Source organism: Falco cherrug, chromosome Z, assembly GCF_023634085.1.
Source record: "Falco cherrug isolate bFalChe1 chromosome Z, bFalChe1.pri, whole genome shotgun sequence".
Lineage (NCBI taxonomy): Eukaryota > Metazoa > Chordata > Aves > Falconiformes > Falconidae > Falco > Falco cherrug.
In genome coordinates, this window is record NC_073720.1 from 64,813,518 (window position 1) to 64,840,922 (window position 27,405).

General features: G+C 40.3%; 1 protein-coding gene across 11 annotated transcripts in view; it reads right to left on the minus strand.

The window, feature by feature from the left end:
- The window catches only part of CSNK1G3 (casein kinase 1 gamma 3), a 70,538-nt gene extending 43,364 nt beyond the window's left edge, over window positions 1-27,174 (minus strand). For 2 of the 11 annotated variants that reach the window (XM_055698986.1, XM_055698982.1), the window contains exons 1-3: window positions 26,798-27,169; window positions 11,000-11,069; window positions 2,790-3,081 (exon numbers count right to left, since the gene is read on the minus strand). In XM_055698986.1, the coding sequence (XP_055554961.1) occupies window positions 2,790-2,967 (178 nt within the window). In that variant the 5' untranslated portion in view covers window positions 2,968-3,081; window positions 11,000-11,069; window positions 26,798-27,169. Of the gene's footprint in view, window positions 1-2,789; window positions 3,157-10,999; window positions 11,070-26,797 lie in introns of those variants that run through there. The other 9 variants (XM_055698985.1, XM_055698984.1, XM_055698983.1 and 6 more) reach the window with 9 other exon arrangements.
- Window positions 27,175-27,405: the final 231 nt, after the last annotated feature.

The window sequence follows — 27,405 nt, forward strand, 5'->3', positions numbered from 1 at the left end:
ATAATAATAAACACAGAATCACTATGGGCAGCAGGCCCTACTCTGACCACCAAAAGAATGGATAATTCCAAGACCTATCCAGGGACTAGAGTGGAAATCCAGGCATCTTAAACATTTCTTATGAGTATTTGAGTTACATTTTTTACAAAAAATGCACACCATATGAAGTGTCTTTGTGTTCCTGTATGCTATTACAGTCTAGAAGGTATTAAAAGAAACTCTTGCAAAGGCCCTGCACTTTCAGTCTATTCTAACAAATCTAGTTACAGTTAAGTGACTGGATGTTGTGTCCCAGTAGCCAAACATAGTAAGGACAGGCTTATCACTCTGAAGAAACATCAGAAGGTACATTTTAACCTTCCATGTGGTGAGTCATGACAACTGTCTCTTAGAATATGGAAGACAGCAGATTTGACATCGCTGTTGATCTCTCTCTAAACACAGAACAGGTATCGTATAAGGCATCACATGCAGCAGCAACAGACTTTCGTTTACTATTCCATCAGTTTATCTTAATTCAGAAAAGCCTGAAGATTAACAGCTAAATATTCAGAAGAGTTTAGTCCTTTGCAAGTTCATGGTTGCACATCAGAGACATTCATTTGCTAGATACAGCCAATTTACCATTTGATCCCCAAACCACTACAGAAGTCTGGCTCTTCCTTTTTTCTTAGCAGGAAGACTACAATGGCTACTGATTTGTAACTGAATTTTTATCTCCTGAAGCACAGCTTCATAGCTCTTTAAAAACTTTATTCCTCCTTTAAGTCTAAGATTTTTTTAAGACACATGCTCAAAATATATTCCCATTTGCAGAAGTACATAAAAAAAAATAAGTGCTTGTGTACATCTTCATAGGAAGGATACCCACTTGAAGTTACTTGCTGCTGTAGTAGCATAATGCAAAAGTAACTAATCTATATCAAATTCTGTAATACTAGTCTTAATCCCTGCTTTCAGTAACTTACATTTAAAACATCTTACTCCACAAGTAACAATAAATAAGGATTTGAAATATCTACTATTTGTGGAAAACAAAAGCTTGCAGTTGTCCAGGTGGCTGCTGCAGGGTACTACGCTACACTACCATCTTCCTCCTATTTCTGTTACTTGTTTGTCCTACTTCATTTCAGTACTACCAGAGTCAGTCTTAACTACTTGCATTCTGTATTTAGAATGAAATAGATGATGTCACTCTCTATCTGCTGCAAGCAAATGAGTTAATCTGATACTGATCTGAAATAGATAACCAACTCTGTAGGCCATGACTAGTCCAAGATAACAGACAGGAAAAAAAGTTAACTTTATTAGTTTGCAATTGCCTTCAGTAATAAACGTGACGTTAATTATACTAGTCTGATATCTTTCATGGAGAGGTTTAAAAGAAATCATCATTCAAAGTCAGTTTAGACAAGTTTAAGAAAAGCTTTAGACAGAGTTTCAGCCTGATTTGTGAACTGCTGAGGTACATATATAACACTGTAAAGGTCAAAATATATCAATCTTTTTTAACTATCAACAGGAATTAACCAGAGTACCTCTTATTGAGACACTTAACTTCAGTATCCTCAGTCAGAGCTCCAGCAATGTTACCTTTCATCCCTCTACAATATTAATGTACTAAGCTTGTTTACATTCTGACTCAGACTCGATTATGCCCCTAGAAAGCACTGCATTAAAAACATGTTATATAAATGTCTATATAGTCACATTTATAACATGCATTACAACATTGTGTACAAGCACTATATTAAAAACATTGTCTGAAGGACAGTAGTTCTACCAGAGGTAGATGATCAACAGAAACACAGGACCTACACAGCCCACCCTTCTCTCAAACACCCCACTTTCAAATCCATCTATTTTTAAAGAAAAGCATTAACTTAAGCGTTCCACGAATATTGGAGTAAGGTCTTGCCATTAAGTGTCAAGTTACATTTGTTAACACACAGAGGAATCACAGACCTTGAAAACCCTGGCTAATGCTGTCATCATGGAAATTTAAGAGCGCAAAATTAAATATATACTTTTCCAAAAGCACATACCCATCATTTTAGCATCTACTCTAATAAACAGTAAAGTTTCAAGCTTTGCTGCCCAAATTCAAATGCTTCAAAATTCCACAGTCATTCTTAACCTGTCCCTTCTTCACCATTTGATTTTTCAACCATCTGTTCAGCAGGGAACTGACTGAATTACCCATCTCCCAGATTCTCCCTACAGACAGATAGATCCTCGCTGTCCCTGTCCAACAGCAGCTCACTGTTTAGCCTCATTATACTGCTGATGATGAAAAGGAAATGAAGGAATCAAAAAGGTCACTGCTATTAAAACCACTGAAGTGCCTGCTACACGGTCTCAAAGAAACCTCCAAGACCACAGCACTATAAGACAGACCTGTAAGTAGGAGGATGTGTTTCACATACACTTTGCCCCAAGAACATCTGAATGAACTGCTTCAGGAAACCAGCAAAGGTAGCATAATACAATAACCATGAAGTAATTTCCAGCATCTTCAAAGAGACAACTGAATTTAGGACAGCACTGCATACAGTTATGGAACATTTTTAGTCCCAGAAAGTCTCCTGCTGCAGAGATTCTTAGCATGTGATAGAGCTTGTGCTGGCTGGGGTCACACCACAGAAGACATGCAAGACAAATTTAACTTATCCGAAGCTTGGAAGTACTTTGAACAGCTGTCTGACGTGTTCATGTAGTCATTTTTATGGCTAGACTGCACACAATAGCGTTGGGTAATGCAAACTGAAATAAAGGAACAAGGATCTTACCTAAATGTAGCTCTCCAAAATTACCACATCCAATTTTTTTGCCAACTCTGAAGTTAGGGCCAACCATTAACACTCCAGAATTTGATGAACCAGTTCCACATGGATTATGGCCTGACCTCCCACCAGGCCGTGCCATTCTTTCATCTGGCTTGTCCTTGTCTTTCTTCTTATTGTCCATATCAATTTTATGGTACTTCACTTTGATTTCTTCCTCTTTTTAAGTCAGTATAAGCAAACTCCAACAGGACAACGTGACAACGAAAACATCACCAGTGAAGTGCCCAGCTGGTTGCTGTCAATAAGCAGTCAATAGCAACATGTTCATTCCATTCGTGAAGCCTTGGTAGTATCTGTAGTAAAAATACATCTCCAGCATACATCAGCAATATTTACTAGCATTTAAAAAATTCTGTTAATGAACAACAAATTCAGTACAGTAAAATTCTTATACAAAATTACTTCTCCCTTCAATCAGTCATACAATTAAGCTACAATTAATTATAATTGCTTTAGACACCCTCTATGAAAAGCAATACTGTGAAGTTAGAAGTCTCTGATACCAGCACAAATGGCAAAAGATGCTGGAGTGACTGAAAAGACCTAAAAAAACCCTCAAAGCTTAATGCAGCAGATATTTAGAAAAAGCAAAACCTATAAAGCTACTTCCCAAGTAGGCAAACACACTTAAGATGGACATTTAGATATACTCACTGCATCTTATGCCAGCTCTGCAAAAGAAAGCATTTTGTTTTGGGGGTTCCCCCCCCCCCCCCCCCAGTACTATCCGATGATCCAAGGAAATGCTCAAGCTGCACGCTTAATAAAGTCATGGATATTCAAACTTAAAACAAATCCATTATTTTTTCTGAATTCTAATTTTAAATGTACAATTTATAAACTCATGACAAAGACACATCCATTTTCAGTACCTCCTAAAGTCTGAAAATAAAATATATTTATTCTCCCCTGCCTCACTGAATTATGTCATAAATTTGCTTCCCCACTTACCCCTATCCACCATTCAGCACCAATGCCTAGACACCAATTCCAACATGAATTTCAGCAAAAACATGTGAGCTTACTACTGTAACAAAAAATCCCAAGAAATTGTTTATTTTTATCTTGCCCATGACAATAGTGGATGTTGTTTTCTATTTGACAACTGTAGTTTAAAAACCCAAAATTCAGAAGATAGTTGGCTACAACATAGGCAAAAATTCAGGGTGACTTAAATACCTGTTCAAAATTGGTTTGCTGTATTTCCTTCAACATGGGGAATACAGTGCAGTAAACGAGCACATCCTCTGACAAAAAAAACCCCAAACATTTCATGTACTGGAGCCTTGTCCTGGTTTCAGCTGGGACACAATTTTCTTCTTCACAGCCAGTGCAGTGCTGCTCTGGATTTGCTGTGAGAACAATGTTGACAGAACACTGATGTTTTTAGTTGTTGTTAGGTTAAGTCAAGGACTTTTCAGTTTCTCAGGCCTTGTCATGGAAAAGGCACAAGAAATTGTGAGGGGACAAAGCCAGGACAGCTGAGACAAACTAACCAAGTATGTATTCCACACCATGGGACTCATGCTCACTGCACAAACTGGAAGGGGTTAGCTGACAGCCTCTCAGGCACTGGCTGGGCATCAGTCAGCAGGTAGTAAGCAACTCCACTGTGCATCACTTGTTTCCTCCCTTTGCTTTGGATTTCATTCCTCTACCCTTCTCTCACCTTTTCATTATAAGAGTTATCACTGTTACCTTATTATTGTTGTTCCATTTTTATTTTATTTCAATTAGTAAATTGCTCTTATCTCAACCCTTTAGTTTTACAGTCCTTTCCAATTCTCCTTGCCATTCCTCTGCTTAACAGGGCAATGAGCAAGCAGCTGTGTGGCACTTAATTACCACCCAGGGCTAAAGCACAACAGTCCTTTTTGGTGCTCACAGGGACATGAAGGGTTGAGATAATGACAGGTTCAACTAGGGTGTGTTAGAATAAAATTGTTGTCAGTGTTCATTGGACTGGATTAATTATCACTGGCCACAATGCTGATTTCTCTGCTCTTAAAGTTGCTGTCCATGGTCTCAGGGTTGAATTATTTAATTGCAGCATGTGCTCCCTATGGTGCTGTTTGTTCTCCTTGGGACCTGGGCTAACGTTATCATAGTGTTGTACTATATAGTACTGGTTTATGATTTGAAAACTCACTGGTCATACAACTAACCTGTCTGCATACTCAGTGTTGTTGTCGCCCCTGTGCATCAGGTGGTATAAGTGAGTAGAACTAATCCATGCTACATCCACTTAGTACTACTTGCCATCCTGGTGGGGAATCCTACGACCAGGATTAGGAGTCCTGCCTCCTGCCAGGTGGAGGACAGGGATAACCAGGTTTACTGAACTGTGTGGATCTGATGGCCTGGCACATCAGACCCACAGGAATATAAAGCTCTACTAAATACTGGTACAGTGTACTCTAATGCCATCAAGCTATGAAGGGGCAGAACTCATTAACGTTTCCACAGTGACAGGGGGATTGCAACAGCTAACTGTATTGGAGGCCAAAATAAACTTGACTGGGAATGAGTGGCAAAAACATCCCATTGTGACTGGCCCAGAAGCTCCACATATCCTTGTCACAGACTCTTAGCAGAAGGTATTTCAAGGATCCAAAATAGTGTCAACAGTGGGCTTTTGTTATAGCTGCCCTGGAAACAGAGACAACTAAGCAGCCGTCTACTTTGTCCAGACTTTCAGAAGACCCTTTTGCGGTGGGGTTACAGAAAAGTGGAAGATTTTAATGATTAATTTAATAAAAAGATAAAAACAAGTGCCAGCTGCTATTACAACAGTGCACCAACAGCAACACCGCACCAGTCGAGACTCCCTCATTCCCATCCATAAGCTGATTTGATGCCTAGAGAGCCAAGGAGTGATCAGCAGGACCCATTCACCCTTTAAAGTGTCCCATATGGCCAGTGCAAAAGTTTAAAGGAGAATGGAGACTAACAGTGGACTATCGTGGCCCAAATAAAGTCACACTGCTGTTGAGTGCTGCCATGTCAGACATGCTAGAACTTCAATACAAATTGGAATCAAAAGGCAGCTAAGTGGCAAGCCACCACTGATACCACAAAAACTTCTTTCTCAATCCCTTTGGCAGCAAAGCGCAGGTCACAGTTTGCCCTCACTTGGAAGGGTGTCCACATACACCTGGAACAGGCTGCCCCAGCAGTGGAAACACAGCCCTACCACCTGCACTGGAACAGGGTGAAGCTCCAGAACACCTGCAATCATTGATGACATCATCGTATGGGGCAACAGAGCAGAAGCAGTTTTTGAGAAAGGGGAGGAAATAGTCCAAGTCATTCTGAAAGCTGGTTTTGCCATAAAACAAAGTCAGGGGACCCACACAGGAGATCCAGGTTTTGGGAATAAAATGGGAATACTGATTTTTAAGAACCCAGTGGGTGTGATCAACAAAATAACAGCTATGCCTCCACAACTAATAAGAAAGTCAGGCTTTCTTAGGTGTTGACTTTTGGAGAATGCACATTCCAAAGTGATTGTAAGCCCTCTTTGTCATGTCACCTGAAAAAAGAATGATTTTAAATAGGGCCCTGAGTAACAACAAGCCTTTGAACAAATTAAAGGTGAGATAGCTCAAGCAGTAGACCTTGGGCCAGTTTGGATTGGGCAAGATGTAAAAAATATGCTCTACACTGCAGCCAGGGAGAATGGCCCTACCTGGAGCCTCTGGCAGAAAGCACCAGGGCAGACTCAAGGTTGACCCTTGGTCTCTTGGAGTCTAGGATATAAACAATCTGAGACCTGCCACGCTCCAGCTGAAAAAGATATATTGGCAGCTTATGAAGGGTTCGAGCTGCTTTGGAAGTGGTTGGTGCTGAAGCGTAGTAGCTCCTTCTGGCACTCCAGTTACCAGTGTTGGGCTGGATGTTTAAAAAGGAGGGTTTCCACCACACAACAAGCAACTGATGCTACATGGAGTAAGTGGGTTGCACTGATTAAAACTAGCTCGCATAGGAAGTCCCAGTCATCCAGGAATCTTGGAAACTATTATGGACTGGCCAGAAGGTAGGGATGCAACCACAAGAAGAGGTGACACTTGCTGAAGAAGCCCCACTGTATAATAAAACTGCCAGAACATGAGAAGAAATATGCCTTCTTTACTGATGAGTCCTGTTGTATTGTAGGAAATCAGGTGGAAGGCAGCCATATGGAGTCCCCTATGACTAGTCACAAACTGCTGAAGAAGGTGAATTAAGTCAGTTTGCAGAGGTGAAAGCTATCCAGCTGGCTTTAGATGTTGCTGAATGAGAAAGATGGTCCAATGCTTTAAGTCTATATTGACTCATGGATGGTGGCAAATGCCCTATGGCGGTGATTGCAGCAACGGAAGCAGAGCAGTTGGCAATGCCTAGTAAACCCATCTGAGCTGCCACATTGTGTCAATACATCACTGCCCAGTTGGAGAACCTAGTTGTAGAAGTACATCGTGTAGATTCTCACATACCCAAGAGTAAGGCCACTGAAGAACATCTAAACAATCAATCTTGGCTGCTTGATCTACCTGCTGAAGTGGCTCACATAGATTTGGATTGGCAACATAGAGGTGAATTATTTCTAGCTTGGTGGGCCCATCACACTTCAGGCCATCAAAGAAGAGATGCAACATACCCTACAAAGGCTAGGGAAGAAATAAGAAAACCAGCAATGTAGCACGTTGAGGTAGGACTTCAAGGCCACCATTTAGTACTGAGAAAGAAGGTCTGTACATTTGATGAACCAAGAATGCATACATGTTTTAAGTACCGAAGAAAACAAATTACATCTTAGTTGTTTTCAAGTGAGAAATAACAAGGTAAACAGTCCTAGAATTTTTAGTGGTAGCATACAGGCTTCACGGCAAATAGAAGCAATGCACCGAAGCACAGCATATTACTGCCATCACCAAAGAGTCAAAAAAAGCATAGACAGTTACTAACACAATGCTTCGGTAATCTCAGTAGCAACTGAAGGCCAGACTTCCTGGTTCTTTTCCACATACCAAAGCCTTCGTACTACCAAGCACTGAAATGCCTATCTTGGAACACTGAAAGGCTAGGAAGACACCAACAGTGCATACCAATGATACCAGTGGGCTCCACAACAGAGCACTAGGACTACACAAGGGACTGGGTAGGCAGGCAAACCTGTAGCAATCCAAATTCAGTTTCAGAGTTACTAGGATTCTTAGCTTACAGGTTTTCCATAGCTTCTCTTAACACATATACAATAATTAATCACCTGTCAAGTTAGTTTAAAGTTGCATTCAAATGCATTGCAACTTCATTTTAGGACAGTTCTAGCTCTGTCATTTATTTCAGATTTCCCCATTTTATCTTTGTATTTAACCACCACCTGAGCATAGCATGTAGCCTTCCTTACTAAGCAGAAAACTTACCTACTGCAGACTGAGTTCCGAGGACACTGAGAAGTTGTGATGCATCAGGAGCATGGAATAACACACAGGCAACCAGAAATTCAGTAGCATCACTGAGACAATGGTGATCCCTAAGAAAGCTAGTTTGAGCCAAAGCAAGTCCATCACCAGAAAAGCTTCCAACCACACTGCTTCAACAGATGTAGCAATAAAACAGTACCAGAGAAGCCAAGCTGGAAGCTCAAGGACAGATTATTTAGTATTTATGCAAATCATACTAGCTGCTCTGTGTGCATACTTGTTAGCTACCGGACTTTATCTGGACAAGACACTGAAGCCTTGCCAGCAAGAAAACAATTTGCATAATACGTTTTTTTTAACCCACCCATAATGATCAGAAGATCTTTAACCTGGAAAGCCCAAATCGTAACCAAGCCCACCCCTTAAGAGTATTAAGCTTGAGATGAAGACTTGCAATACCTTTAGAATCTCCATTTTAAGGGTATCTTGTCCACACATCCAAATGCCTTCTCACAATTTAAGTCTAATTTTTTTTATACCAGTTTGAGGCACTATGAGCAGCAGACTGTCTCAGGTCACTATACTGATACTACACTCTTCACCAAGAGAACTTTTCCCTGACTACTCAACACACACATAGAGCCTCAGACGCTGAAGACATCTTAATATATGACACGTCACACTTAAGCAAATACCAAATCAGGCACTCTATTTAGCATCTTGTAAGTTAATGTATTCATTGAAACAGTTGATTTGGAACAGAAATCTGTCAAGGAAACTATTGCCAGTATTTATTCCAGTCTTCACTCTCAGACTGAAGTTACTGAAAGCAGGTAGGTTTTATTTTTTTGAAAAAAACTGAGCTAATTATGAGAAATTTCTTTTTAACCTTTTTTCTTTAGTTGTTTTTCAAGGTGTCCACCCAGCCCCTCTTTCCCCACCCACAAAAGTACAGTGGGAAAAAGACAAGTTGAAAAAGCTCATGGGTCAAGGTCAAGAGAGGATCACTCATTGTGCTATCGCAGTCACAGGCAGACCAGACTGAACTTGGGCAAAATCATTTAATATCAGTTAAGACATGAGAAACAAAGAAAAAACTAAAAACACCTTTACCATGTGTCCCTTTATCCCAGGCTCAACTTCACTCCTTTACTTCCCACTCTACCTCCTCCCCTCAGCCAAGCAGGTCAGGGGGTGTGATCAGGCCCTAACAGCTCCTCTCTGCAGCTCCTCCCTCATGCTCCACCGTGGCATCCCTCCCGTGGGGGACAGCTCTTCAAGAGCTGCTCCAGCATGGGTCCTCACTACTGAGGCACAGCCCTTCAGGAACAGAATGTTCCCACGTGGGTCCCCCGTGGGTCACAAGTCCTGCCAGAAAACCTGCCCCAGTGTGGGCTCTTTCCCACAGGCCTCAGCTCCTGTCAGCAGCCTGCTCTGGCATAGGCTCTCCTTGGGCTGCAGCTTCCTCTGGACATATCCATGCTGCAGCCCATGGAGGATCCCACACTGCCACAGATGGGTATCTGCTCCAGCGTGTTTCTCCATGGGCTGAGAGGCACAGCTTGCCTCACCTTGGTCTCCTCCATAGGCTGCAGGGGAACCTCTGCTCCAGTGCTTGAAGCATCTCCTCCCCTGACCTTGGTGACTGCAGGGCTGTTTCTCTCACAGCTGTTGCACAGTTTTGTTTTTTTCCTCTTTCTTAAATACTTTTTTCCTCACAGGCAAAACCATCTTCATTGCTGCGCTCAGCTGTGCCCCACTGTACATACAGCACAGGGCAGCCCTGACCTTTCCTCACAGGGTCCCCTGCAGCCCAGTCCCTTTTCCAGCACCTGGGCACAGACACCTAGTGCATTTACAAAAAACTCATGTCTTTCAAATTTGTGACATTCCAAACATCACAGGTGAGTAACTGCTTTTTTAGAGTAGCAAGTGCTTCCAGAAGAAGGGGCCTATCACACACTTTTCAATTTAAGAAGCCACTGCTTCTGATGTGTCCACACACAGAATCACCACAAGCTGTTTGTGATACCATTTTTGAAAACTGACAGCACAGTAAGAGAACAGGTAAGTTACAATGAATTCAAGGGATAAAGACAGGCTTGAGTATAAGCTTCAGTATTTATCAAGTAGACTAATTTTCTAAATGGTACTAGAATTTTGTAAACAAATCACAAAGCAGGGAAAAACAATAAACCCCAATGAAATATTTTGCATATGTAAAATAGTAAAACTGATTACTGAATTCCTTATGAGAAAACATTTTATCCGGTTTCAGTAAAACACAGTAAAGCATTACTGAAAGTTAAGGAAACAATGCATGAAATCAAAGACATTATTAACAACTTACATTTCATTTTCCGAAAGTGCATCTATTACATTGACAAATTTATTTTACCGTAGCTTACTCCCTTCCCTCTTCTGCTGTCGAGCCAACAGATGTTCCAGTTACATTATGGGTATGCTTTTTTATAGAAACTGAAATCAGCACCTTTTATCAGATTCCTGCTAGACAAACATCACAAGCCCTGTACATTTTTCACAAGTTACATGTCAGAATGAAGACACACAAGCATTCCTTTTTCTCCAGGACACAAGTGTTCTCTTACAACATTCTATAAAAAATAATCTGGAGCTAATCTGAAATAAGGACAGTACTTCCTTCATATTCAAGTCCCTGTATATTTTATGAAGTATTCACCTTAGAAATACAAAAGGCATTTGTGGGTTTTTTTATTTCACACTTACCTATGAGAGTTACACTGTTGATAGCAGTATCTTTTCTTCACCATAATGCTTACATTCTAGAGGAAAAGCACTAAAAAGCAAAGATACATACATATGTAGTATTTGCAATTACTTGGCATGCAAAAACTTCTGATACAGAATGCAAGTAAATTTCAAGTTATGGTATTGCATTAGTGTTCCTAGACTGTTAAAGAAGACCCAGAAGATTTTTTTCAAAGACTCAACATAATTTGTAGGGCTTACAAGTCAGATGCTATTTAAAAGTCTGTATCATCTAAAGGGAAAACCACCACATACAGTGTAAGCATTCCAAATGATTTGTGCAATCTTTTCTTGCTATGTGCTAGTTATATGGACTATACTCTCCCCACCTGCAATCTGCCTGAAAAGTGTGCCATCTTTGCCCTCATCATAGCTTGATTTTCTATTTAGTTTTCATTTTTCATTGTTGCCTACATAAATGAGCACACTTGACCCATAAGCTCCAGGCAGACATCACTGAATATTCTTAGGATTCAAATAAGCATTCTTGCTCAAAAAATATATGATTTTAGTATAATGGCAAGCACCAAGACAACAGTGCAATGTCATAGGAGTGAAGTGACTCTATGTTAACATATGAAGAAAAGACAAAGGAAGCTATGAAAAAAGTATTACATATCAGGAAAAGTAATTAGACTTTAATTAGAAATTAGATCTATAATCCACATAGATTGATTGAGGTGAAATGAGACTGGAAGACCTGTAAGAAAGCAGAGTAACTGAGATGCAAGACTAACATCAGCTAACAGAGGTTTTATTTATTTGATGGAATTTAATAGACATTCCCATGCACTACAAAGAGACTGCCTGAAAGGCAAGGAGAGGAGTGGTGAAGACAATAGCTAGATACATGTTTCAATTGACTGACAGCAGTCACACAGCTAACACCTGCAGAAGAGTAAAAGGAATCTCACACTCAGTTTTAGAAACAAATTAAAATTGATGACGAAAGATAGCCAGGCCACTGGTCCACATCAATGCCTGACGCAAATACAGGACATACAGTCAAATTAACCAAATATAAGCTTAACTACAAGACTATGTAATATCACCCCAAGAACAAAATCTTAATTTACAATGAAGCAGCACATGAGGGTAACTGCATTTGTTGGGTCCATACAAAACTATTTATTTCTGCCAGTACGGGCTTTACCAGATTTGGTGCAAGAAGTCCAAGGCTAAACTTACTAGTTTGGATTCACCAGCACTGGTATGGCTAAACTGCTAGCTCTGGAACTACTGTAATTACACCCAGCTCAGAAGGGTTTGCTCAGTTCTCTGCTCCATTAAATGCACATGCTATAATGCACCTACATGCATTACCACTTCCAAACTTTTGTGTACTTGACCTCACAGCTTCAGTAACATACCTTCCACATTATAATAGGTGATTAAATTCTTCAACAAAGCAAAAGCAAGGTCTAAAGGAACCATTCCCTAGAGACCTCTACTGTCTAAAATTAGATGAACAATTCTGTGATATTTGAAGAGGGCAGACAGAACTATTTCCTTGAAGAGACATTTATACTCCACAGAATATGTAGATTAATGATTTGCACACAAAGCGTGCTTACTTAGTAGACAAGGAGATTCCAACTTGGAAACTCCGAGCCTGTTTAAGTGTCTGTTTTACATTCTCCACTGCATAAAATTCTACAAGAGAGAAAGTGAATGAGTTTTAATGGAACCATACAGGTATGTAAACAAAAATGATCCTTCAGTTCATGACTATGCTCAAATTTATGCTTTATTTAAATTCATGTTGTACAATTCTGACAAACTCAGAACACTAAAAACTCCCCAAGAATATATACAGAATTAGACATACAGAAATTAAAATTAAAATCTCACTTCTAAATTAATTCACTCTGGGAAAATTTCAGTAATTTTTCTTATAACAAGCAGATTATTATCTCTGACTAATTTATAATTGAGTATTTGCCTACACATCTAAATAAAAGTGTTTGAAGGCAGTTTGTTTGAAAAACACTGGTGTATTATACACATGTGGCTCTATTCTGTCTTCTGATCCACGATACACTCAGTATATTCAATAGCTTTGCTGCTATTGGTCCAAGTTCACACATTACCCCCAAAAAATGCATTACATACTAAGTAAGCCTATGCTGCTACAGAAGAAGCAAAACAATCTTTACTGAAACCTACACTGGACAAATGTGCCTTTAAATCATATTAATCTGTTCCTGATTGATCCGGTATTCAAAACCTAATAGAGCCACGCCACACCAGCTGTAAGAAAAAAGGATACTTACACAAGGCCACAAAAATTTGATCAAATCTTCTAATCACATTCATATTAAAGTTCTCAATCTTCAAGGGCCCCAGAAACTACCAATGTTCACACACACACTCTCAAAACACACTTTCTTTCACATCTACTGGTGAAAAAAAAAAATCTCAAAGCCCCAGCTGGGCTGGCAATTCCAAAGCACTGTTGAGTGTCATTGTCACAGAAGTATTTGTAATTTCTTGCACAGCCACACTCAAGTAAGAACATCCCATTCGAAGTCTGCTATGGGGTCAAAATCAAGCTATTGCCAGAAAGAGACAGACTGCTAAAATTCAAATCCTAATACAGGGATTGGCACAGAGGAAGAAGTGACACCTACACAACATTTTTGATATCCCCAAATTAGAGAGAGATATATCTACACATCTCTCTAAGTATCAGTTAGATTCGTCTCAATTGGCACTACCAAACACCATATGCCACATCACAAGAACCCTACTCAGCAGCAATGAAGAACTTCTAGAACCCTATATAAGGCAGGGTAAAGACTAACTCGTTCAAGCACCATCTTTATTCATACATCTCTCAAATGGTTGAGCCTGCAGCAGCAGCACTTTAATTACATGCAAGTTTACATATTCCAGGGTGTATGTCATAACACTCATATCCAAATGTGCAAGTCACCTTTAAAATAAAAGCTTACTAGCGACTAATTTTTTTCATGTTCTAGATTTACTATTAAATAAACGTATTAAGACAATGTTAAAGCTGCTAAATGAAACATTCCACTGGACAGAAGTGACAAAGTTAAATGAAACATGAATCCATGTTTCATAACTGCTCCCTTAAGTATCATACGCATTACCTTTCGGAGTTTAATTACAAGATCCTGTATCACTGCTAGCATCAGTATACTAACATTTTTCTCTAGTTTCACAAAAAACTAGCAGCTAGTTTAGTTCTAGCTAATTTCAGGAAAACTAGTAGCACAAGAGCTAGGGAGGAAAAGATTCTATGAAACAAAAGGAAAGATGGCAAAGAAGCACCTCTGGTTTAAGTACAAGGCATTTAAAAATTTATCCAGGCTTACACCATTTTCATACATCTTCAGATTTTCTCACTCCTCAAGCTTCTTACATACTTCTGTTCAAGGTCTCAGGTTTTGGCACCGATTAATCTAGCAGCAAAGCTTCTCTTCACGTGTTCTAGAAGAGTGCAGACAAAGTTTATTGCCTCTGCCACAGATTTCCAAGAACCTTCCTCTGAGATGACTCAGTTTTTATGGAATATCTCACTGTCTAAGCAGCCCTTATTTCAGGCTGAGAAGAGTCACATTCAACCTCCAACATTCATTTGAATGCCACAGATAGTTTGGACCACAGATAAAGTAACACTATTTTTTTCAGCACAACTCCTTTAAAAGTAATTTTAACGCTAGAAAAACTGCAATTCATACTACAAATCTGAATCAAGCTCAGAACGAGAGCTTCTTTGTGAGGTAATCGATACACAATTCAAATACCTAATCAACTATTTCTGGTACTGTTGTACGCTGTTTTTTCCAGACTAGCTCCATGACAACTGCATCGTTTTCATATGCATGTCTCCATGCAACAGAGGACACTTGTGAAAATTTCAAATCCAAAGTAAAGGGTTGACAATTGAAGAGTCCTTGAAAGTTTAGAACAGTAGTTTCTAGCCTCAAAAAACTCCTGGGGTAGAATTTGAATTGGAATATTCTCTAAATATATATATACGATCTTGTAATATTCATGGTTCACTTGAAATGAAAAATAAATCCACTTTAGTCATTACATATTATTTTCAATTTAGTCCAAAGACAGAAATTCAAATCTTCACGATCTTGATGTAACCCAAAAGTAGTTACTATTCTAAGAATTCATAATACAAATAAACGTCTATAGCCTTATTTTTCATACAAATAGGTACTTGTAATACTATTATCCCACCACTTTGATGGCTGTTTCCTTTTATCACTAATTTGAGCTTGAAAAGAAAAATGCTTTCATATACAAACTCCAAAAACAGATGTTAAAAGACATAACCCATCTGATTTTTACTTCAGAGTACTTCATCATTTTCCAATTTTAAAAGCAGAAAAAAAGCAAAACCATTAGCATAGTTAAAACCATAGACAAAATTAGTGGTGAAACGTTCACCACCTAGAACTTCCACAGATGCTGCATACTCATGACATCAGTTTTGAAAAACAAAATAAAAACCAATTCCAAACAAATTTCTTCTGACAATTTTTTCTCTTCAGCTATCAATAATCTGTACTGAAATTGCTCACTACTGTATCATTTCCCATTTCTTTGGTGTTCTCTAAATCTAACCTCAATATAATGAGAACCTGCTCATCAGTAACTCATTTTGTTCACACAACGTAATCTACTTGATATACATGGGGCATTTCAGTCTTAAGTTTTGCAAGTGTAACAGCCTAATTTTCTAGGTTTTTTTTTAAATCCTTTAACACACAAAACAAAATACAGCTTGGCGTTATCTGCTCAAGATTCATCATACTTTCAGATGTCAGTTAATTCATCTAAGAACATTTTATTCTCCCATTGCTTAGGTACTTACAATTCTGACATCAGTTAGGTGAACAACTACCTTGGAAGCACTGTAAAAAGAACACGCAAATCCTCTGAAGCAACACTATTCTCCCCCCCCCCCCCCCCAAAAAAAAAATAAAACCCAAAACCACACACTACAACAAAACCATTCTGTATATATGAACTAATCCAAGAAACAAGGATGAACTTTTTCAGGTTTGCCTAAGATGCACCCAAATCAGATCTTCAGCAGTATCCACATCCATGCCACCAAAAATCACTGTTAGTGTTTCCCAGCCATCTTGTCTTTCAAAATAGTGAAGACCAGATCCCGTATTTGCTACATTTATTCCACAACGAGTATGTATGCAATATATGAGTTGGAAATTCTTCCTAGTGTTTCAGCAGCAAAGAGGGAAAATGAGCAAAGCAACCACTACTTCTCCATCACATGCAGATCAAACTCTTCACTCTGCAGAACATACACATTTAAGTACTCACGTACAATATCCTGATTTCAAAAGCAAATTATATCTCCTTATAACAGATCATCCAGGAACTCAGCTTTGCAATTTGCTTCTCAGTACATGGCCTCTGAACATTTTTATTTTGATTTGTGCTCTTCAGCACTCCAAGGCAAACTAACAGATCACAAGTGCACTTAAATTTTATTTGCATTACCTGCACTTCCAACAACGTTGTCTTTCTATCTCAAGTACATTCTGCATTACACTTCTGCCTTTTCTACTTACAAGTCTAAGCTTTCCACAGATTCTTATTTTCTACTACTACCTCTGACTAAGTACTGTTCAGAGCGCATGCAGCCTTTTCTGCTTCTGCCTTCTGTAATATCAACCCATTCCAGATTGCAAAGCCAAACAACAGAATTGATGAATGCTGGCAAGCAAATGAGATTATCAGCATTCCCAAAAATTATGATTTTAAAAAAACTTGTTCTTTTACAGATTTGTAAGATTCTCACCTGTGGGAAAATCACTTGTGAGGGAATTAAGAGAAAACTGGAACCTAACAGAAGCACAGTGTTACAAAAAGCTTTTTACAGTAAAATACATCCATCACTTTCAGGATGCTTGGCATGCATTGAATCTACTTTACCACAGCTCCCTAAGCAACACACCCTGCCATCCCAGCACCTACTGATAGGAGTAACGGAGGGTGGAGCCGAGTGGAGACCCCATGGCCAGTGGTACTCTGTGGTACTCCCTGCAGGAAGGGGGACCTGACAGTCTGACAAACTGCATAGCAGTTGTCATATAAAGTATACACAAGATTATGTCCACCGCTGAGCTGACCACTGTGGCAAAATTACTTTCCTCAAGACGAAATAATCTCATGGTAATACTAACACACACCTCCATCCTAAAGTTAACTGCCTCCAAGGTAATCTTGCTGGGTATGTGATCGCAATCAGTTACAGAAGCTTGTATGGATAGAGTCTCTCAAGCTCCACCTAAACGTAAAGAAAATTGACTTCTCCTGGACCAAAATAGATCTGAAATGGGGCAACTGTTGTCTAAACTCCCAAAATATCACATTTTGATTTAGTGTCATAAGGTTAGGTCAAGATTACCCACCTTCTAAAGCTTCAGGTTCTGGCTGACGAACTAGTAAGGTGTCATGACCCCCATACGTTAACAGAAACTTCGTTAAAAGTAGGACAAAGGTAATTGTGGTAGTAGGAGACTGCAACCTACAATCAAACAGCCCTCCCAAAAGAGGGCAAAACCCCACTCAAAACTTTAGTGGTATCTGAGGATGCATACTAATTTACACTGAAAGCAAGAAACTTAATCATACACAGGATTCGTTTAATGAATATGCTATGTACTATGAAGTATAAAAATAGGACAGATGAGCAGAGAAGTTAGGGAAGACTCCATCCTAACTTCTGGGACCAGTCAACAGGCTTAACCTGTCTTCTCCCCACCTCAAGGACCCCTTTTGGGGGAAAACCTTATTCTAGGACTAACTCATGCTACTGTTAAGTGTATTGTTTTAAGCTTGTTCTGCAGTCACTGTTATTATCACTGGTGATGTTTGAACCTTACTGTCACAAACTTGTATTTTGTATAAAATCTTCAGCTGAAGTTTGTATAACTCTGGAGATCCGAGGAGTTCTTGTAAGGAACATGACTCGGTGATACCACCAACAGGAGTGCCCAAATAGGTCAGTCGAATCACCCTGATACAGTGGGCTGTCAAAACACAGTCAGGTGGCTGACAGACTGGTCAGGCACAGGGGGCTTGTCTTGCTTGGGAAACTGACAGGCTGACCAAATATAAAGGGTTCAAGGAAAGCCCCTTCTTAAAGTGACATCCCCATAAAACATGAAGTTTTATGTAACTGAATTCAAAGTCTACATACAAACAGGCTCAGTCCAAACACATACAAAGGGAGATTGACTCTAAGCAGCCTAACTTAAAGTGTACGAGTGGCTCTCATGAATAAAAATTCACACAGCTAAGCTTTCTAAAAAGTCAGGTTTTCCTATCAAGTTATATATATATATATAAAAATAAAATCCAGAATTACATTTCCCTCTTACAGCATCAGCTGCCACACATTATTTTCAATGAACATAATTAGGCCAACATTCCAGAATGAGCTTTTCTATTTGCACATATTTCCCTAGGGATATTTCATCAGCAAACCACATATGGCCCCATACAATCCTTTTTTAATATGCAAAATCTAACAGAAAAATGGCTTTATTAACACATTTAATAAAATCTTCCTCTGTACAAGAGCTGACCAAAAAAATACACCTTATCTGTATTGAAGCTTGCTTAAAAAGTCTGTTCTAGTTAAGCTACTGTAATTTTTTTTTACCAAGGTTTAAAGTCACATGAATAAGTCTGATGGCTATCAATTCTGCACATTTAATTTTGTCATTTGAAAGACTACTGTCTAACCAACAATAATGCAGCCTTTTCCACCACCCAATTGCCCATTCTGGTCAAAATACTACAACAACAGAAGACATGTACAATACTCAGGGTCACCTTAACTCAATACAATTTTTCTGCAAATGAGAGACAACTAACTATGTAACAATTAAGATGCCCATGCAATCTCTTCATCTCTGTGAACTTAAAATGGTGGTGAGACACTGCAACAGGCTGCACAGACAGGCCGAGGATGCCCCATCCCTGGAAGTGTTCAAGGCCAGGCTGGATGGGGCTTTGATCAACCTGGTCTGGAAGAAGGTGTCCCTGCCCATGGCGGGGGATTGGAACTAGATGATTTTCAAAGGTCCCCTCCAACCCAAACCCTTCTATGATTGTATGATCAACTGAAGACTGCTATTTTGTGTTCAGTGCATAAACATTTATTTTCTCACTGACCTAGAAGAAAAATTTGGCCCTAATCCACAAACCACCCTTCATTATAGGCTTTCACCACAAAATTCCACCAACTTCATGTTAGGATTCCATGCAAGTGAATGCATTTACTTGGTTAAAATGTTTATGCATTTCTCCTTCTTGCAGGATCATGCAAGACCCATCATACAATCATTTTAGAGTAACAGCTGAAAGTCAGTTTTCAGAAAGGAGTGTTATAAAGCCAGCAATAATTTTTAACATCAAATAATGATAGTATTCAAGCTCATTTACTAAAGAGCAGAGAAAGGAGGTACCCGATGGTTAAACAGTATTCCCGAAATTTGTTTTTTCACTTTTCCAACACCACCCCCACATACACTTAAATGGGCTATATTGTACACAGCTGATGGAAAGCTAATGCTGCGCTAGCTAATGCTACATAATGGATGCTTCAGTTTTCTACATAAAGCATTGTACCATCAGCACTCAACTGTTATCGCAGAACAGCTGAAATGTACAGATTAGCTTAAAGCTAGGCTAAAGAAACTGGAAAGTTGAATACATCTGAAAGTTAGAAAACAAAGCAAGGACACCATTATATTTCATGTAACACCGTAACTGTCTGAAGACAAAACTAAGCACAATGCTGAAGCACTCCAGTGCTATGTAGCAAAACACATTTTCTAGGAGTCAAATACACTAATTCTGTTTTCAGATTAGAACTTGGATAGGATAAAGTACACTCTGTGCTCTAGCATTCCACTGTAATTGTGATAAGCAATTTTCAAAATGAAAACTCTAATTCAAGACCAATTCCTCCTCACCCTTATCCTTAATTACACCATCAGATTCTACTGTGCGACTTACAGGGGAGCCAAATTCAAGTTAAATTATTTTAACTCAGGAAAATTCTTCACCATCAGACATTAACTACTGTGCTGGACTCCCGAAAAACAAGTCCAGAAAAGAAGACATCACACACTCATGCCTGACAGATCATTATTTGATCCTGTAAGGCAGACACCTATTACCAGTAGCATTGAGCATTATTCCTTTTTATGATGCCAGACCTCCAGAGGTCAGTATTTAAGTTTCACAGGCTTTGACAACACAGAACTATTGAGAATGTTTTAGTACCTCTGCCTTTCCTCATTCTGACCTTAACAAAATTAATTTGCCCTCTCCCACTGTTCTTGAATCACTTAGGGATTTTTTTCCCTCCTATAGCTCTCCTACTTTAGTACAACTATAACTGTACTAGATTGCAGCTCAAAGCATGCTCTTCTGTATGTGCACCAATACATGCACTGGGATCTAAAACATGGGAAATACTCCTTTGTCCCACAGCTCAGACAAAGCACAAGTCACAGCCCTAGTCACCCATTTGCTATTGAAGTCATGTTCTTCCTCCTATTCCTGGGTAGGAGCAAATAAAATGCAGAAATCACAAGCTGGAAAGCCACTTTCTGTTAAATTCCAGTATCTGACAGCACAGCTATCTCCCATCATCATGATGCAGGTTCCGTAGAAGTTTTGATGCATTCATGCAGCCCAGACTTGAACACAGAACTTAATTTTTGTAGAATGTCTTCCAAACTATCAGCTGTTAGACTGTTATAGCTGGTGTTTCCAAGGGCCTTAGACCTCAGCAAAACTTAACTAGGCAAACAATGAAGAGACTGATCAACCAACCTACCGTAACTCTAGTACATCCTTTAAATTAACAATACCAGAACTTAACAGCAAGTTGGTTAGGTGAGAGTTTCATTTGCGTTTTGTTTGTTCCTTTTTCTCCCCCCCACACTGGTAGGTCTTTCCCTATGTTTATTTTCCAAATCAGCCAAGTGGTTTAAACCAAACCAACCTCATTTCTGCCTGAGGCAGAAACTAGCATGAAAGACTTCAGACTTGACAATGTTTTTGCCACTGAAAGTACACAAGCTTAGAACAGATGTTAACCATTTATGTTCCTGCCCACTCTGCACATAAGGAAAGGGATAACCTGCAGTACAGGAAGTAACTTCAGAGTAAGTTTTGCAGCTATGAGTGTTAAGGTTTTCTGACAAACTACACTGTAATCAAATTATTCTGCTGTTTTAATAGCGTCCACAAATTAGACAGGTACCTTCTACAGCAATGAATTTCAAGTACTTTACTATCAGATATACTTGAATCTCCTCCCTCACATGCATGGCTTCCACTGCAATGTCTATCTAAAATGTCTTCATTAAAATGAAACTACAGCATTATATTCTAAAAAAGGCTGTATAGTTTTCTTTTTGCTTTGTAAATTTAACATGGAATAAAATATTATAGATTAGAAAGCCTTAGACACCACAATTAGAATCATGCTTGTCACCATCATATTGAACATGTAAGATTCATAGTGACATGAATTTAAAGAAAAATATTAGCCACAATTAAGATCTTAAATTCATCATTTGTCTTATAAAATGTACTTAACCAATGACTTCCTGTGAAACTCAGTGGAAAAAGCAAGACTCCCAAAGTTTTATACAAAACCAAGCAATACTGAGTATGAAATCATCTGGTGTAAATGAGAAGTTCTGAAAACAAACCAACCTGTTACGCTACTGGCATAAATTTTGCCAAGGTCTGATGGCTGTTAACTAACTACACTAATCTTACTTTAAAACAAAATTCTCACACACTAAAATGAGAAAGTGTCAGTGTCTTGACGCAAGCACTATGTAGTAAACTCTTAACTTACTGCTTAGGGAGACTAAAATAGATTCAGATTAAGCAAATTGTTCCTCAGACAAAAACATTAGCTAAGCTTAGCACTCTACAGATTAGTATTCAATGCCCACACATCCTCACTGCAGTAACTTCAGCTTGTGGGACATGTTTCACATTTCCACAGTATTCCCAGGCCTCCCTCTCTTACATCTTGAGCTCTCCTTGTTGCAAAACCCCTAGTTTCTTCCCAGAGTAAAAAAACCTTACCTTCACTTCTCACTTAAAGAAGAGAGAGGTTCTGTTGGTTGCCCAGTACTACAAGTTGCAAGCCAAACAGCTCTCGGGCTACTACCACACAGAATAGATAATGTCCTTCCTTCACCGGGGATAGTAAACAAATATGTACTCTCTATATACTGCGTTTTATAAAGCTTTAGGAGCCTATCTTCAGTGGCATAAAGAATTAAGCTTGGTTAAAATTACCCAGCAAGTCCCACATTTGTATAGGCAACAGATGAGAGAACTAAAGACCAAAAATACCATATTGCCTTTAAAAACGGACTCCTAAAAGCAAACATTAAAAAAAATTATTTCTGGAAGGCAAAGACATTTATCTCTCGGTCTGGCAAATGCTTAGGAACCAATTTAGCCATTCTGTCTTCCTGTTCCCTGCTGGTAAACTTCTTCTCTGCCCATTTACTGTTACCTGTAAATTCAAGCTTCACTCTTTGTTATCTCTCCAGATTTAGGATGCCTCAGCCTATTGGCAGCAAATGCTAAGCCAAAGTAAAAACTTTCATAACCTCATACATTGAGCAACCTGTTTGTGGCATACTGTAAGACATGAATGAATAGCAATTGTTTGAGGCAATCTTCCACAGAAAGAGAAAGGAAGAATGTCTTACACTGAACTTTGTTTTCAGAAGCCAGTGCTTGCAAGGCACAAATAAGAAAATGGCCTTAGACCACTTGTGTCCCTGACTGCAATCTCTACAATAATACTTCATCTTTTCAAGATTATATTATACAGAATTTAAGATACCTGTATTAATATAGATGTTATCTACATTTAAACTCACATCATTAGTATCTGAAATTAATTATGTACTTCGTTTTAAGCTAGTGGTACTCTAAAGCAACACTGAATACCTTTATAAGATTGGTTTATACCACTACATTTAAAAGCTGTTGAAACGAAATCTTTCATGTCTTTACACATAGAAATGTAGCCCACTTCACTGAAGTCCTAATATAAAGGCGTAAAACGGAAAGTGTTTAGTGCCTTAAATACAGAGAGGTATTCAAGAGATTTTTCTTTAGGTAACAATACAATTTTTAAATAGTATTTTCTTTTAGGCTGCAAAGGTATGTCCTACCCTACCTACTAAATCATGAGTTCCATCATCGTAAAAGTAACCTGCCTAGAAGACTGTACTTTAAAGCACAACAGCTTTCTTAAAATGTATGCTAGTGTTTCACACACAGATATACTGAAAACCACCAAATAAAGGAACAAACAGGAGTGAGAACAGTGGATGAGGGGTAATTACAGTGAAATGTGTTCAAACAAAAATGCTCTATGCAACAGGTGCAGTAAAATGCAGTTCAATAAACATTCTAGGAGAATGCACCAGTAAACACTTTTGTAATATTCTGGAAGTGCTGCATATTTAATATTTAAAAGTATTCTCTGCACCTTTTCTTGGAAAGAATCCTCTTATTCATTTAAACTAACAAACATTATCATCTCTTGAACATTGGAACTAAATATGTGAGCTAAATGCAATCAAAATGGTCTATATTTTTGAGCATAGCTGATTATTACTTACAAGTTTCAGAACTTCCTTCAAAAGCAGTGCCTCCAGAAAGCTCTGGAAGTAACCAAAATCCTAACCAATTCTACAGCACGGTCTGGTATATAATGTCTCCTCTTGCACATTCTCCCTATGCTGAAGAGGGACCATTAGATTTTAAGTGGCTTACCTAAGGTCACTGGGAGGGACACATGTTCCTATCACTGTCTTTATCAGCGATCTAAACCTTGCTTTTAATTACTTTCTTACTAGTCTCCTTTTATTTATGCAACTATTCAGCTTAAAACACACACACTTTTCTTCACTGAACTATTTCAGCTGTGGCCCACAAACTCCTGGAGCCCTGATAACCATGTCTAGGAGGCTTCTTAGAAAAAGCAGCTCAGCAGCAGCAGGCTTGATTTCACTGCATTGGTTCTGCAGCAACATTTAGGAAGCATTAAAATACCTGTATAGTTAAAAAATAATAATACCATAAAGTATACAACAATTGGATAGAAGTTATTTTTTACTTTTTAATACAGATCAGGAAAACAATTACACAGAAGTCTCAAAACACTTTGAAAGAATGTTAAAAACCCAGAAGCAAAGCCAACAGCGTGTTGTGACTCTACACTTTCGTGTACTCTTTCCAGGGTACATTAGTTGCTCCTTGGGAATATACCACACCATCTTCATTGGTAAATAAACTGATTATGATACCTTGGGTTTAAGATCATCTAAACACAGTCCGCTGCTGACAAGCATTGTCCCACTCCTCCACTACGCAGGGTGTCAGCTCTTTTGCCTCTACAACTGCAGGTGGGATTGACTGAGAACTCTTGCAATTAGTTTCCAGTTGAATCAGCTTAAACTGAAGAATCAGCACCACAAACTCCTTTACAACTTTGTTCTTGTTGCAGTTTGTGCATTCTTTTAATTGTGTTATTACTTCTGTGTATGCATGCCATTACAAAACAGTTAAAAGTGACAAGAAAAACCTAAGAACAAGAAGTAGCTGTCAGTTTTGTTTACAACAGACTGTAAAGTACTGTTTAGCTGGCATGACTTATCAAGAAAAGCTACAGAAGTAATTATTAGAGCTGATCAGTACCCTGTTCTTTAAAAAGTTGGTTTTTGTAATTACAAGATACTGGAAAAAAGTAACCACTGCCACTTCACTATTCCTCACACTTGACTTATTGTTGTCTCAAAGTCATAACTAAAATAAATTCATCTTAAACACCAGTAGACTTCCTAATATTAAAACACAGTTTTAAGACAAAAGTAAATGTTACAAATACATTTTACTGATACTTACATCACAATACAATCAGCAGTCACTACTAAAGTACAGTATTTTCACAGGCCAGACAGATGCAGTTGGGACACTAAGTTTCCATACACTGCATCAGCTTTAAAAAAATGTATTTAATCTAGTTATGAGACTATTAAAAGTGAAAAATACCACAGGAAGTAAGTTCAGCCTTTTTAAGTGTACGTAAGTAAACTGGATGACTAAAAACTCTTTTGCAGGTTTAGTGACCTTTCTGGGGTTCAGGGATGAACACCTTTAAAAAAGGTTATTTTAGACAGGGCCTGCAAGTCTTCCAAACAGGCTTAATCTCCCAACAAACTCTGAATCTTTATTACACAGGAAAAAAGCCTACAGAAAGCACATCACTGCATCAGAGCTGGTATTCTAGATTCTGAAATTCTGTAAATGAATTTACATTTTACAAGCAAATACATCTATGTGATTCGGAAGTACAGTAGCAAGATAAAAAGATTCATTTGATAAGCAGAACGTCATTCTCAGCTGATGAACTAGTCTGCTGTTTGCCACATAATTTCTCTATTTCAGGCCAGCACAATAAAATACCACTTATTTCCATTGCAAATACTGTTTTTCACTTGTTGAAACTTCTCTATTCAAAGGAAAGTGACAAAAGGATGTTGAGGTCAGTAGAAGACACATCCTAAAATACAGTTAACAAAGCACTGTCTGTCTCCTCTTTTCCCTCTAAAAGAAAAATTGCATTACTCCTGTCTTGAATTTTAACATCCCAACACAGCTCAGGATAAAATGCATCTATTAGGCATTAATTTGTGTTCAGAAAAGGTGTGAGTGTACAGTGCAGATAAGTTGTTTACCGCTACGCCCAGCAACACACAATACGCTTAACAGTGTGCTTTACTTCCAAGCATACTTAAGATCATGCAAAATAAAGGATAATTTTTCACAGTATAGAACTATAACTACACCTGCACTTACAAAATAACTTACACACAAAACGCATCTTTGATTATATTCCAACAGCTTTTACGCACAGCGCATCACCTTAACACTGAATGTTTGCCCTCCAAATCAACAGGGAAGCCTGAAAATAACCTCTGTAAGTTTCATAGCAGATCACCTGATGCATCACTCAGCGATTTTAACGGGCCAAACTTAAAACCACTGCTCAGAGCGTGTTTGTAAACAACTGCAGAAACAAAACAAAAAAGGGAAAATAAGCACTGGCAGCACAGTTCGCCTCTGAGTACAAACGCACTCACGCAACCTGCGCCCACAGAACAGGAAACCGAGTTTACCCGCTTGTTCCTAGAAAAACAGCTCAGCGCGCGGCGGGACGAAGCACCGCCGCGACCGGCGCTCGCTCAGGAAACCAGGCGCGCCGGAGCAACGCCGCTCCCGGCGGGGGCAGCGCCAGCCTCCGGCCGACGGCTCCTGCCGCCCGGGAGAGCTGCTGCGGGCGGGCGACAGGCTGCCAGCCCCCAGTCGCGTCCCCCCGCCCTGCGCTGCCGGCCCAGCCACGGCCCGCAGCCCCGCGGCGCCTTCCCCCCTCCCGCCCGGCCGGGCGGCGCCGCTCCCCCGAGCCCCCGGCGACCCAACCCACGGGCCGGGGCGCGAGCCCCTCCAACCGCCACCTGCGACCGGCGCCGCGCGCGACCGGTCGTAGGGGGCTCTGCATCCCCCTCCCCCCACCGGGCAGCTGGAGAGAGCCGGTCAAGGCCTCGGCCGAAGGGGGTGCTGCGGCCGCACGCTCGGCACCGCTCCCGGAGCTGGCCGGGCACGGCTACCTACCGGTTCCGCGGAGCGGCCGGAGCTGCTGCGGGTGGCCTGAGGGCGGCCGGATGAGCCGTGCGACAGGGAAGAGACGCGGCGTCCAGCCGGCGGCGATCTGGGCGCTGCTCGCTGACCCTGCCCGGGGAGCTCCGTGAGCGGGCCAGCCGGGGAGGGCACACCCGCAGCGGTGCTCCGAGCCAGAGGGGAAGCGGGGCACGGAGCGGCCGCCCCGCCCCGCAGCGGCAGCAGCCCCGGGCGGGCAGTCCGCGCCTCCGCCCAGATGCCGAGGGAGCGCGCAGGTGGGCGGGGCCTTCACAACTGCGGGGAGAGGAAGAGCGCCCACCTCGCGGCGATCGGCGCCGTTTGGCCCCCGCACGACAAATTGACAGGCCCCGCCGGCCACTCCGGAGACGAGAAGCGAAGGCCAGGCCAAGCGAGGGGGCGGGGCTCGCTGGTGGGCAGAGAAGGTAGCCAATGAGAGGAGGGGCTGGGCGTGGCAGCGTGGGGGGCGGGGTTGAGCCGCCGCGCGAGGCGCTGGTTAGGTTCCCGCTCAGGCGCCCGTTGGCGCTGAGGGGTGAATAAACGGTCAGCCCAGGTCGGGCGGGGTCGGGCAGCGGCGGGCAGCG